The sequence below is a fragment of the Electrona antarctica genome (assembly GCF_951216825.1).
Source record: "Electrona antarctica genome assembly, chromosome: 12".
NCBI classification, from domain to species: Eukaryota; Metazoa; Chordata; class Actinopteri; order Myctophiformes; family Myctophidae; genus Electrona; species Electrona antarctica.
This window is the reverse complement of record NC_136793.1, coordinates 39267978-39283004: the sequence shown is the minus strand read 5'-3', so window position 1 is coordinate 39283004 and position 15027 is coordinate 39267978. Positions and strand designations below refer to the sequence as shown.

At 42.1% G+C, this 15027-nt stretch overlaps 1 protein-coding gene across 1 annotated transcript in view; it reads left to right on the top strand.

Annotated features, from left to right (window-relative positions):
- Window positions 1–2688: 2688 nt before the first annotated feature.
- Window positions 2689–15027, top strand: part of htr7c (5-hydroxytryptamine (serotonin) receptor 7c) — a gene marked incomplete at both ends in the record, with an annotated part of 31305 nt that continues 18966 nt past the window's right edge. The window contains 1 exon segment of the mRNA XM_079516271.1: window positions 2689–3158. Coding sequence (XP_079372397.1) covers window positions 2689–3158 — 470 coding nt within the window.

Genomic DNA, 15027 nt, shown 5'->3' with positions numbered 1-15027 from the left:
CGTCCTTACAACACTTGCTGAAGCAGGTGCTGAAAAGCGCCTTTTGCCACGGGGCTGTGCACTCTTCCTATATAAATTGCTGTAGGGCCTAGGGAAAGGCAATTTCATCATTAAAACATTATTTGTCATTAGGACAATTCATAAATTTTTCCCAATTTAACAACATGAACTAACGTCTGTGCAGATTCTCTGGGCATGAGAAACCCTGCAGCAGCAGCAACAGGTGCAGCAGTCAACAGGGGTCTCTGCGTCGCAGCAGGTGCTGCACTGGGTAGAAATCCCCCCGCAGTGCTTGCCATACGCCTTGGACACCATTCCGCTGAAGCGGTTGTAGGCCTCTGCCCAGCAGTAGGCGCAGGCAGGGGTCTCTGGGGTTCAGATACACCTTCCTCCAGTGTAGTTGCTATCAGACTGTAGAGCCCTCTGAGGGTTTCTTTCATTTTCTGATGAGAGAGCATCACAAACAATAAATGAACTAAAAGACTGCAAACTCTAGTGTCCATTTGTACAATTTAGGCATTTAGCAGACACTCTTAATCCAGAGCACTTTACATGAAGCAAGGCAAAGACATGAAACATCAAATGCAGAGACAATGCCTCTAAGACTTTAGGTAAACAATGCATCAGTCTTAATAGAGCAAGTCTGTAGTAGTACCTAGGCAGTGTCACATGATGGCAACACGCAACATTAGTTTTATCATATTTCATAGGGAATTATACCATTAAGCCAAGGGCTTGGATGGATGCATACACATTAATTATGTCAATTACATCAGCAGAAGTAAAGTGTTGAAAACAATAATTTATCTTGAGTGTAAAATGAAACCAAATGGAACCTTACAGATCTTTAACTCCCCATCATTTTACACATCTATTCTTGAACCCAACACAATACATTTCCTATCACAAACAACACATAAAACCCTCGGATTGTCAGCAACTATATGGTTTGCCACACTACTGTATGTCAGTGTTTCTCAAACTTTAAAACCCCCCTCAACTCAAAACAGTGTGGTCCATTTGGTTCCATTTGTAGGCTATAGAGCGTCGCAGTCCCGCCTCCTACCCTGGACCAGGAAATAAAACCCAATGCATTATTCTCATAGACATTTCTTAAAGTATTTATTTAAAGACGGTTACGCCGCGGACAAAGCCAACTCGAGTCGTGACAACGCATGACAACACAAACAATATTTTGGACCAAACAAATAATTAGAAAGAAGAAAAAAACGGCAGGTTACAACACTTTTCTTTTTGTTTTTCTTCTTTGTAATTATTTGTTTGGTCCAAAATATTGTTTGTGTTGTCATGAGTTGTCACGACTCGAGTTGGCTTTGTCCGCGGCGTAACCGTCTTTAAATAAATACTTTAAGAAATGTCTATGAGAATAATGCATTGGGTTTTATTTCCTGGTCCAGGGTAGGAGGCGGGACTGCGACGCTCTATATTGCCAAGAGTTAGACTTCCATGGATCAACTGTCTGATCGCTACAAGTAACTAAAAGCAGACAAATGCATCAGTAAACTACCAGTAATACTATTTGATATAAAAAAACAAAACTAGGGATTGATAGAGGAATTCGTTTTTTATTATCAACACATCCCAACATTAGCATTAGCATTAGCATATAGTTTCACCCTAGACCTACAGAGCAACAAACAAGAGCAAACAAACGGCTTCATTATCAAACAACAACTATCACCCATTAAAAGGTTGTCTTTCTGCAACTGACTACTCGAATCATTCAATTAAACATTAATGTGCATTAAAGTTTACCTCCGAGTCTGCCATTGCTTGGTGTTCCTCCTCAGAGATGGGAAGCCGGTTCCCTTAACAACCGGAGGCTCCGCCCCCATCCCCTGATTGGTCCATTTACGTACGTCTTATTCCCATGGTAGAATACTGCCAAAATGACTCGATGGTCGTAATGAGTGATACGTGACTTTAATGATGGGCGTAATATCAGAAATGGATGGGCGTAATGGATGAAACGTACCTAGTAGTAAGAAATGGATGGGCGTAATGGATGAAACGTACCTACGTACTTATGAATTCATTAGTCGTGATTTTTTATTCGTAATTTTAGGAACTGTAAATTACGTGTGAATTGGATTACAATGGGACAAATAACACGTAGGTCCTTCTAAAGACGTACGTTTCTGTAAAAGTACGTACGTATGAGATTCTATGGTGAAGTGTAATTACGACACAGGTTGTAAAACTACGCAGATAAATATGGCATTAAATTCACCCCATACAAGTAGGCTACAGTCAGACAGTCTTGAAACATCAGAGCGGAAAAAGCTACACTCGGCTAAACTAACTTTACCGTTGAGCAGATTTGGAGTGAGTGTGTCTGTTTGAGAAACTGTTATGCATTCTATGGAATTTCCATGCGCATTTTCTGAGGCGCGCGCATGTCACTAGGCTACTAGGCGCAACAAGGACAAACCAGCGAGTTATAATACTTTAGTCGGCAGCGACACAACAGTTGATTCGGCTTTGAAGTGCTGAGCGCATATGGCTGTTTGAAGTAGGCTAGCATACAGCGGGCTTTTTACGCGTGGGAGAGAGAAGAACCAACTACTCGGCTGGACCCGACATCAGGTCCGTACGGATCAATATGCGCGTAATTGGAGTATATTGGCGAGGTGTCCGCTGCAACGACTCTGGAATAACGTTGTCGTGATGTTCAATACTTCGGTCATCGAATCCACTTTGAATAAAAAAGAGGATATTTCCGAAGTTATCAATGGCACTGTACAGCTTTTCTACAACATCCTCGTCACAATTAGTCCCACGACGACCATGTGGAACGAGTCGTGCGGGGAGCAACTACTGGATTTTGGCCGGCCAGAAAAGATCATGATCGGTGTGATGTTGGCAGTCATCACTGCGGTGACAGTGATGGGAAACACATTGGTAGTGATAGCCGTTTCCGTAGTAAAAAAATTAAGGCAACCTTCAAACTATCTTCTGGTATCCTTGGCCGTGGCGGACCTTTCAGTGGCTATAGCTGTCATGCCATTTGTAATAGTGACAGACTTAACTGGGGGAAAGTGGCTTTTTGGAGAGGTGTTCTGCAACATTTTCATTGGCATGGATGTTATGTGCTGCACTGCTTCTATCATGACCCTGTGCGTGATCAGCGTGGACAGGTACGTTATCGAAGTTGCTGATTGTCTACTTGTCTAGTCTACTAAATAAATCACACCCGTGTGAAGTGAGGGGCGCTCTTATCATCGTAGCCTACATCATCATCATCGCCGACTTCTTACTGACAGATGAGAGTAAGCCTCCTAAGATATTGTTTGTGTTACGCAATGTTTGTGTTTACACTATTCATTCATTGTCAATGGGAATTTAATGTTTGTATGTAGCGGCTACATACATGTAACCTACGGTTCGCATGGGGGCGCACACACACACACACACACACACACACACACACACACACACACACACACACACACACACACACACACACACACACACACACACACACACACACACACACACACACACACGGGCCTATACTATATGCAATCAATACAATTCATAGATCATGACATGAAAGGAACAATACAATTGAGTGGAAGAAAAAAAAAGGGGGGCCATCTCTAAGAGAGTAGTGATCATTTCCTCTCCCTTTAGCCCTAGCTGAAAGGTGGATTTTCAGGCCTGTTTTAAAGGATGCTAATGATCTGCATTTTTTGAGGGTTTTCGCTCCCTATTGCTCCCTATTGTGTCTGTCTCTGTCTCTCTCTCTCTCTCTCTCTATATATATATATATATATATATATATAAATTATATATATAAACAAAAATACATCGCATGGATGCACCTGGGACGTATCCTGCATGAGTGATGTATCCCAAGGTCATCAGGGTTTCAGGTCTCCCAACATCATACCCCTCACCCAGGTGACCCAGACGGGGTGATTAAGTCCCGACTTACGTCCCAGTAGCTATACCCTCGTAGCTATACCCTCGATGCATGCTATACCCTCGATGCATGCTATACCCTCGATGCATGCTTATACCCTCGATGCATGCATGCATGCATGAATGCATGCATGAATACATGCATGCATACATGCATACATATATATATATATATATAATATACACACCAGTAAGACGCCCTGAGAACCGACCTCGCCCCTTGTGCACGCATCCGCCTGGGTGACGGCAGACTGCTGGGCGAGCGCTGGCGCTTTGGCATGGGGGTCAGATCAACATATGGAATGAATTCTGTATTGGCCATACTGTATATGGATTTGCTGGCCAGCTCCATATATATGCAGATCTAGGTGATGATCCAGTCTTCTACATGAATGGCTATCCAGGGTATGATAAGGTCATACAGTGTCGTGATCTTCATACAGTAAATGGAGACGGCCATATATGGAGCGTGTAACGAGGCGTGATGGACTGACAACCATGTATGGAGGCGTGACATGCCTGCCATGATGCGTGATGGACTGACAACCATGTATGGAGGCGTGACCGCTGACGGACAGGCGGGTTTTGCATGTTTTCATAGTAATCTGCAACCTACGATCTCAATCAGCTCTTTATTAAACAGAAAATAAATTTTCAGGTCGGGATAACAATTTTATCCAATCAGGATAGAGAACTCAGTCAGGATACAGCATTAACTAGCCCATTCTCCGCTAAAGGCAACATTGGACGACATTTTTGAATAGTCACAGCTCGCCTAGGACGACATAGAAGGACCCCTTAGTCTTAGTGTTATAATGCATCCAGCATCACTAGTATAATTTTTTTTACCGGTTTTTGGCGTCTCCGTCGCCAGGCAACGCTTTGCTTCCACGTTGTGATGTCATTAAATATTTTGTGTCTTATAGTGACGATTTGTAATAAAGGTGAGAAAGAAAGAAAGATGGGGGCTTTTGGCCGTCAAAGCTAGAAAAGGTGCCCCTCGGAGCACAAGTCTCCGCCACTTCAGGTATAGACCAATTCAGAAACGGGTCTCATGGTCGCAGCGAACGTATTTCCTGTAGGCGGAGACGACATATCTTTATTCTTTATTCGGATCCCCATTAGCTTCCACAAAGTGGTTGCTAGTCTTTCTGGGGTCCACACAAAAATGTATACAATAAAAACAGATCATTGAAATTTAAAACAGACAAGATCTAGTTATCAGCTAAAACAGTGAAGTCGTTCTGCATTTAACAGAGACAACAACGACCAATAGTAACAAATACAGTGTTTACACAAAAAATAAAAAATACAATAAGATAATCTTATATCTTGACTATAGAGATAATGTTTACCGATTTGCGTTAGTTTCGGACAAAATCTGTAGGAGTAATAGGCCTATATATTAAAACAAATTAAAGTTGGCCTCCTGGTGGCGTTATAACAGTATGAAAAGGGTGCATGTCTTCCTCGGCCTAGTAGCCTACTGATGACACAAAGAAATGAGCAGACAAAATTGGAACTGGAACAAAATTAATTATCTGTTTGTTGAGCTGGAGAGACAGGGATACTCCTGTTACTGAACAAGCAACGACCCCTCTGGTGGTACAAGGAATCTTCCCGAAAATGAAAAAGTTGTGTGTGTGGGGGGGAGGTGTTTATGTTGGCTTTGTGCCAAGCACTGCCGACGATGCGTTTACGGATCACAACAAACTAAACGGTGGCAACGCAAGATACTAATAAACAGCGTAGTTAAAATGGTGGAATCGTGGCTTAAAATGGAACTATAATAGTGTGGAAGACGAGGAGATCCGTAAAATCTGAATCCCCTTTCCCTTTTTACCTCCTCTATGATGATATCCTGTTTTTGGCATATAGTAGTGTATATTTGTATGTCTCTAAATGTTATGATGTATTGAACATGGTGGACCCTATTGTAAACAAGTGTAATGCTTTATGGTGTCGTCCACAGTTAACAGTTTTGTATTGAGTTGTGCTTGAAATGTACTGTAATTCTCCAAAATTGTTAATAAACTCTTCAATCAATCAAACACTGAAATGGTGGATGTCTCGGAGTCAGGCGGACCTACAGTACTATTGCTCCAGGAGCCCCAGTGAAATGACACCCACTCACTCATGCCGGTGTTGTGGTCCCAACACAAATTGGTGCTGTTCAAATGGAAAAAACCCACCAGTTAATAGGACGCAGAAACTAGGGTTCAACATAACTGTGGGTGTACAGAGGAGTGAAAACAACACGCCTGTGGTCTCCGAGGCTAGCAGAGAAGTAGCAGACAGTGTGGTACCGTAATGAATGAAACCCCTTTCAAATGGTGCATTTTACAACACGTAGCGTAGCCTACTGAAAATAGTTTTAATTCAATAACAGCTGTAAAATCAATTAAAGCCAACTGCATTGCGCATCACAAAAGCCGCAGTAAAAGTGAAACTCTTTTCTAAATCATTAAAGTAAAACTTCTGACTATAGTGTGTGTGTGTGTGTGTGTGTGTGTGTGCGCGTGCGTGCATGCCTCTCTTTGTCTGTCTGTCGTGTGAGAACTGTAAGAATCCCAGTTTTATTGTTATAATTTTGTTAGCTGACAACTGTAGAAAAATATATTATTCTTATATTTTTATATATTAATTAGAATTAATTTACCTCCTGTGTGAATAGGATAGGTTAGGTGTACGCTACTGTATTTTAACCTACAGTAAGTCATAATGGTGGTACCCGAGATCCAAATATCTTCGGAGGTGGTAAAGGTTGAGAACCACTGCTCTATAGCAATTCTATATATAGAATATATCACAATATAGAGCTTTGCCCTACCTTTAATAAGAATGATCCAACATGGTTCAGCAAAACATCCTTGTCTCTAGATCCACAACTATCCTTGATGGCCTTCGAGTGGCTCATCCTTTCAAAGGATTCTCCCCTGGGCCTTTCCTGTAATGTCTATCTCTCAGCTTTGCTTTAAGCTGCCCATTCACCTTAGGGACACTGTTTGTTGCTGGCTGTTGAGATAGCACTCTCGATCTAAATCTATCCTTGATGGTGCTGGAATGGATTCCATTAAAAGCCCTTTCTCCAATGCTTTCTTTCATAATGTTTATCTCTGTGTCACTGTACTGCCCCCTCTAAAGAGTGTCAGGTGTTTTCATGACATTGTTGGTCCTGGGAGAGGTGGGTGGTTGGGTTTACCTGTTGTTTTATTGTATTCCTAGGTCTTTTGTTGTTAGTTTTGTTGTGTGTGTGTGTGTGTGTGTGTGTGTGTGTGTGTGTGTGTGTGTGTTGTGTTTATGTATCTTGTTTTTGACGCATCTATGTATACTATATTATGCTGGCATAAAGTATTGTTTATTGCAATATAATGACTAAAACAATTCCTAAAAAAAGAAAAAAATCATGTTTCATGTTCAATTTTGCCAAACGTCAAAGTCAAACCGCCAACAAAGTGCAAGGACGAAGACTCCCTTTAAGAGATGAATTTTAAATAGAGTTTGTGTAACGTAACCTACTGTATGGGCAGACGTGAAAGTGGTTTTGGAGCTGCGCCCTATGGAGGCCCCTTAACATGCAATCCCAATTTGGGTATGATTGGTAAGAAATACCAGTTACAGAAAAAGTAGTATCAAAACCTGTTTTATGGTTATTGTCATGACTAACAAGACCAATAAAGTGGTAGGGGGAAACAAAATGTTTCTGCAACAAACAGTGATTTGTAGCATTTGTGGTGCCCCCTATGGGTGTAGTGAAATCGCTTTGACATTGCGTTGTTTAGAGACCTGTTTAATCATTGTGTGATTAAACTTTGGGGCAGATCGAGGTGTGCAGCAGCATGGCCTAAATGGGAAGTTGCGTTGTGATCCAAAGAATTGATTGCATTCAAGAGTTATAGGCCAAAACGTGAAGTGGACCGTTATAGTGCCGCCATAAGGCCAAGATAGACATGGACGGAGGGGGCGAAACCGTAATTCAGGCCTCCAGCCGTTCCGGCCAGGTAGAGATAATAAGCATTAACAAACAATACATTTTCCAGTTCCATTAATTTAAGAGACCATTCATACATGGGTTAGAATTCTGAATTAACTGGAGAAGATTTATGGATAGGTGGTTAGAAGGAACGTGGTGGCTATTCACTCTAGCAAACTTATTACCTGGCCTTTATTATGGCAATAATTTCCAAGAGGGCATTCTGTACTGTGATGTAATGCTGTAGGTATGCTCAGCAGATGTGATGGCTACCAGGGCATGTGATGCCAGGGCCCATATAAACTGAAAATAAAACTGTAAAAACCAAGCAACAAACATTGCTGCACATTCATCTTGTTGCTACAAGGGTTGGCATAGTAATAAAACATAGCTGTGTTTTATTGGGATTATTAATGTAGGTGGAATGTGTCTTTGACAATCATATTGCTAAGCTGAAACAACCTGTTCTAAAATAAATAAATTGAATTATCAAGTCAGATGCTGCACGATAAGTCTAACAATCAAGGAATAAGATTGATCAGGTTCAAGCAGCAAAATGCATGTGTGAGGACCACAAAATAGTACAACTAGACAAGTAGCATAACACAAATGCATTATAAACATAATGCATTATAATCACTTTACAACATAGTTATAAGCACTCATACATAATTCATTATTATTTTTTTACTTAGAAAAACAAACCCCTGGGGGCACGATGACCCAGTCAGTAGTGCTCTCGCCACAGCTAGAAGGCCCTGCATGGGTTCGATTCCCGCTGGGGACGCTGTGGGCGTTCTCTCCTCCGCACCATCAATGCCAATACCCAAGGTGGGGTTGGCGAAAGGGCCTTTCTGTGTGGAGTTTGCATGTTCTCCTCATGTCTCCTAGGGTAGGTACCCTCACAAAAAAACATCCTGGTCTCTAAACTGCCTCCCCCTGGCCAGGACTTGGACTCCTCATGCATTGAAAGAAGCATGAGGTCAGTCCATTGCTCTCCCCAGGTTGGCAGAGGGAGTGTAGCGCCCAGGATTACATTAGAAAATTTACACTGGGCGAAACAATGGGTTAAAAAAAAAACTAAAAAAGGAATTAAAAAAGAAAAGAAAACCTGGCAAGCTGCGATGTTTGCATATACCCAGTTGCTTGGAAAGCGCTAACCTGGCAACCTGGCCGAGTGGCTGTTGCAGTTTCACTGTGTTCATCAACATGGATGTAGTGTTTTAGCGAGGTGGAAGTGAAACACAAACAAAACGCTATGGAAAGATGCAAGTTGGAATGTTATGCAACAATGTGTGGATATGTGTGGCAGGCTACCATGTCATGTAAATCAGGTAGGGAAACATCAATTATCTGTGTGAAAAGGGGGAAATCTCGTACTGTTGTACGCGTACAGGACTTGTACGGTACTCGCACTGTAACTGTAGTATACAGTTACTGGGCTGTGCACGTACTGTACACATACTGTACTCATACTGTACTCATATGCTGTACTGTACTAAATTGGGAGGCGCAGTTCTGTTTGAATTGAAAAGTCAGATGTCCAAATGATCGTTAACAGATATGTTAAGCTTCGAAATGGCATCAAATGTGTTAGTTTAGTTATGTTTGTATTGTAAGCATTGGGTCTCAAAGGTGTGATCCAGGGACCCTCATCCTTGAGGGGGTTCCAAATGGACCCAGGTCTGTAACCCTGAAGAGTGTACACATCGATCGAAATGGACCCTTACGGGTCTGTATGTAACCCTGAGAGTGTACAAATGGAACCAAATGGACCATTACGGATCTGTAACTCTGAGTGTACAAATGGAACCAAATGCACTGTGACAGGTCTGTAACTATGAGAGTGTACAAATGGAACCAAATGGACCGTGACAGATGCTGGGTGCTATTGGCGATGTTAAATTAAATAAATGGATGCAAGCACATTGAAGATGGTGAAAGGATTTGGTGGCAGTGCAATGAGCAGTGGTCCGCGAGTGCCGTTGAGGCACGGTATGAGGAGATAGCCGTGGAACAACACATAGGGTAAGTCAGTGACGCGTGAGGCGCGGAGTGCAGTTTCCACTTTGGGTACAAGTATGTGTATCTCACCCCCCCCCTCTTTCTCTCTCTCTCTCTCTCTCTCTCTCTCTGAAAGTTATTTTAAATAAGCATAATTTAGTATACACACGCAGATCAAATCAAACTAAAAAACTGGACTGTTGGGGCGCATGGACAACACAAGGCTGGATGGATTTGTAACAGATTTCATTGTCTCACAAAAAAACAAAAAGACAAAAAAGACAAAAACGTTTAATTACCTCAAGTAGATTGTCATTTCTATGCATTTTATGTATTACCTAGTGTTGTTTAACTTGCTCACTGTGTAAACTGCTCTGGATTAAGAGCATCTACTAAATGCCTAAAGTAAATTATAAATTGTAGGTTATGTTTTTGCCCCTGTCTGTTCGTCCTCCTGTCTGTCACTCAGTGACCAAGTAATCAGATTGCCTTGAAACTTCCTCTGCACTTCCATCCTCCCAGGACATGGCCCATGGCCCACACTTTAGGTTTTGAAATGAGTACAGGCCTATCTGCGGAACCCTTAGTCATACAGACACAATTTCCTGGGCACACGGATGCACCCAAGAGGAATAAACATATTGATTTGTGACCCCTTAACCTTTCCTCTAGCACCACAAATTAGGCCAAGCTTTCAAATGAGCAAACTGGGGATATGGAGGTTTACAGTCTTCTGCTCGCGCATGGTGTGTTTTGTCAGTCATGGAATGCTTACAAAATGTGTAATGAACTGAAAAATTACAATTATAACAAATTACAGGATAGCCAAAATGACCAAAATGTCTGCAGAGGTAGGAGATTGAACATATCTGATAAAAAGGGGAGATGAGATAGAAAGTGAGTGAGTGATAAAAGTGTGCTCCTCAGAGCGAGAGAGGTTGCCTACATAAGGCCCAGTGCCCACACATGAGATAGGGGGGTTGTTGTCCAGGGTGTTTTAGGGTAGGCTTAGACAGTATTCCTGTGTTAGCTGATCTACACAACTTGTGATTTGTTACATGTATGTACACACGGCAGTCAGTGCTGTCTTGCAACGAAGGGGAAACGCAGAAGAATAGAATCTGGATGGATGGATTGTTCGATATTTCATATCAAGAACCCCAAAAATGATATGTAATTGGCCACCGACCCCCATCTGAAAATATGTTGTTCCCGAGACCCCCACAGAAGCAAAGATTTGAGTTAAAAAAACGTTCGCTCTGAAAGAATATACACACACACACACACACACACGTATTCAAACCACATTTTCACGATTTTTCAAAAATAGCAGATCTACAAGTTCATAGCGCGGCACTCGGTGCCGCGCTATGAGCTTGTAGATCTGCTATTTTTCAATAGCTAAAGCATAACATAATGCTTAAAACACAACTTGTGAGTTGTGACATGTGTACACACGGCAGTCAGTGCTGTCTTGCAACGAAGGGGAAACGCAGAAGAATAGAGTCTGTCTGGATGGATGGATTGTTTGTCCTTTCCTTTTTTGCCGTGCTGCTGCATGTCCTGTACCGTCGTCTTAACGTCCGGTGAATCGATCGTTTTTCAACCTTTATTGCATTCATCGAACGCCTCGCTGTACATGTGTACGTCTTCCAAATGAGTCTGAATCACGTCACACTGTGCATTCAAGCACCGTACGACCTCGCATTGGCATTCAACGGTTTTCCCACAAAACTATACCCTTTGTTTGCAATTCTTTGCTTTCTAAAGATTCCATAGACAGTGGCTCCTATAAGCAATCGATTCGGTTGCGTGAAAAAGCGGTTGGAGAATTGAGACACAGACTATCCTCTAGTCTAGTCCTAGTTGTGGGGTTTGTTACAAAATGGTGGATCCTCCAGTCAAGAGTTGTAGTGGCTGGAGCACGGCAACAGGAAATGAACTCTGACATAAGAGCTCTTGGACCTTGTACACCACCACCAATGTTTTGTGCTGGGCAAGGACAGCAACTGGAAGACAACGAAAGGAACGGAAAAAGAGGTAGACGTGAACATTTGGGTAGATTGAAGACCAGGCATGCTGATTCTGGATCATTTGGATGAGCATGACGGGAGGCCAATAAGGAGGAAGTGGCAGTAGTGAAGCTTTGAGATGACTGGGGTCTGGATAAGGAGCTGAGCAGACTCTTGGATCATCTGATTCTCTAGTGGATATTGTTAAAACAGTTTTAATGCCGGGATTAAACAATCGTGTTTCAGGTTTCACTGCCGTGTTTTAACCTTTGAAGAGAAACTGCGCTGACCGCTGAGTTGCTTGTCATGACAATTCTTTACGAGTAAGGCATAGCCAATACGATTCAAAAACGTAGCCATGTAAGGCAGCTGCCTGCCTTTGCCTATAGTAAATCCGCCCCATTGTAATGAATTGGGACTAAATTTCCCTTAAGTGTAAACCAGGAGGCCCGAGTGACATCTGCAACGTGTGCCTTGAAGGACAGCTGAATGTCCAGGACAACACCCACACTCTTGACAGGAACAGAAGCCATCAGGGAGTTGTTGATGGAAATGGTGAGATCCTGCACTGGGCAGCTTACTGAGCTTAATGCTTAAATTGTAATATAAATGACACACTGCTAAATCAGACCATCTACTCTGATGCTTGGGAATATCGCAGATGAACACATGGATGAGCACTATACTGTAGTTACCCATATATACAATCTCTCACCTCATGGTGAGAGGTTAGGCGCACCACTGTTGCGCTGCCTATCGATTGTTTCAATACTGTAAGAGCTCCTTATGGTTCAATGAAGAGACGTATGTAAGACTGCTCAGCGAAACATTGGGTCACTGTGGTGGAAATAATCGTTGACATTTCCCCTGTCATTGCGTCTTGGCAGTCTGAGCCCCCTGGCTTGGATAAACACAGATGAGAGAGTAGAGAGACTGAGTGTGACAAGCAGAGAAAGATGGATGAGCGAATCAGGGAAAAGTGAAGGTGAGTGTTGGAGAGAAAGGGAGAGTGGGACTTAAATGGAGCGCAAGAGGAAGAGAGAGAGCAGGGGAACAGAGTGCCAGAAAGGAGGGGAAAGGGTTATAGTAGGGACATTTACGAGGATTGCCACGTTATGTGTGGAATTCATTAACTTAAGTTGACGGACGTTGGTCGTAAAATCTGCTCATTTCCAAGTCAGCTCGGAGGGTGGTGTACCAGTGATCTAGGCATGCGTATATTCATTTAGAAGGCTTTAGTCTTCATGCTGAATCAATTAATAGTCCCCAAACCTCAAATAAAATATGTAGGCTGTGTCCCCAACATTGGTCAGCACATAAAAAAATGATAGCCTATATATAGCAGAGTATCGCGCAGCTTGCGCTTGTATGCCTTTGCATGCATTCTATGGTTCACAAACATGACGGTCTGACAGACAGCAGACCGACAGTCACTAGGGCTAATTATATATAAAAAAAATCCACATTATTTAATGGCATCAGCGCGTGTGCAAATCGGCCAGTTTTAGTTTTAAGCCAGCTCACAGTGCTCTCCTCCAAAGGTAAGATATGCATGCCTTATGTCACTGCACTGCCATTAATTAATTATAATAGGCAACAGCTGTAGGCTATAGGCTACTACATAATCGTCATGAGATCAATAAAGTTTGGTGCCTCAGCATCAAACCTCCATTATGCCAAGTGCCAACTAACGCTAAATGTCCCACGAATCATTTTAATATGACGATATCATGAAATGAACCACTCATACTGTAGCCAACTTACCTCTGACGAAGAGGATATATACCCGCCGTATGGTTGAAAATTTAAATAGCTATACGTGTCCAGAACAGAGGGTCCGGAACAAATCCATTCCCCATGGCATTCAGACAGATGACAGTGAGATGATAGTAATGTAAAATACAGACTTCCCCTCATTAATCAATGCAGCTCTGATAAAAAAAAAATCTGATAATCTGAAAGGAACTGGTTGGAATAACGTGTTCCTTCCACGCGCTACGTCCAACCAGGGAAACTCCCCCTGTCAGGTGTAAAGGAGCAACTTGGACACTCAGGCATGAAGGAAGCATGAGTTCAAGTCCGTTGCTCTCCCCATGCCCCCCATATATGGGGACTAGGTTGGCGGAGGGTGTGTAGAGCCCAGGATCACATTAGATAATTGACACAGGGGTGAAAAAAGGGTTTCAAAATCGTGGGATAAAAATTATAGTAAAAAAGAAAAGGCTTTTATAATATAATTGCCAATATAGCATTGGTCCTGAGGTTGAATTTAAATAAACACATTAACTAGAGTTGCATTATAAGAGAGCTTATGATTTATAACGTTCAGTCAGTTGACATTGCGAGTGACTTGCCTGGGCTTCGTTACGCCCTCCATATTATTATGGTCAATGCCTGTGTGAAAAGTGGGAGTGATTGGTGCAGGCTGTGAGGAGCTACGGCAGTGACAGTGACAGACAGACAGACACACATTCAGACATTGACTGAATTATAGTATGATTATAGTATGATGATGATGATAGGCAACTGTAGCTGTAGGCACCAAACTTAGGCCTACATTATGCCAAGTAGCGCCAAATGTCCCGCGATTTAATATTATTGACGACATCAAATTAATTATTAATACCTCTGACGAGGAAGCATATTTGAAATAGCTTCGTGAAGAAAAATAATTCTGCTCCTTTATTTCAACCTATAAAACAACAACGCCTCGCTCCTCCGGGCTTGTTGTTTTATAGGTTGAAATAAAGACGGGGAGCAGAATTATTGTGTGCAGGCATTCCACTTTTTTCTTCATTTGATCACTTTTTGGGTCAAGCACCGTATTTAAAAACTGGGATGTGCATATCATTTCCCTTCTTTACATACGTGTCCAGAACAAATTATTTCCCCAGGCATGATTCAGATATAGTAATCCAAAGGACAGTCCTTTAAATAAATCAATACATTAACAAGTTGCTGTAACAGCCGTTGGCTGTTTTTGTTATTATTATTATTATTTTGGTTAGTAGTGATAAACATATATGGAGCTAATGCTAGTATATCTCTATATAAGTTTATTGGTAGGCTTGCTTAGCCGTACAGGCTATAGGG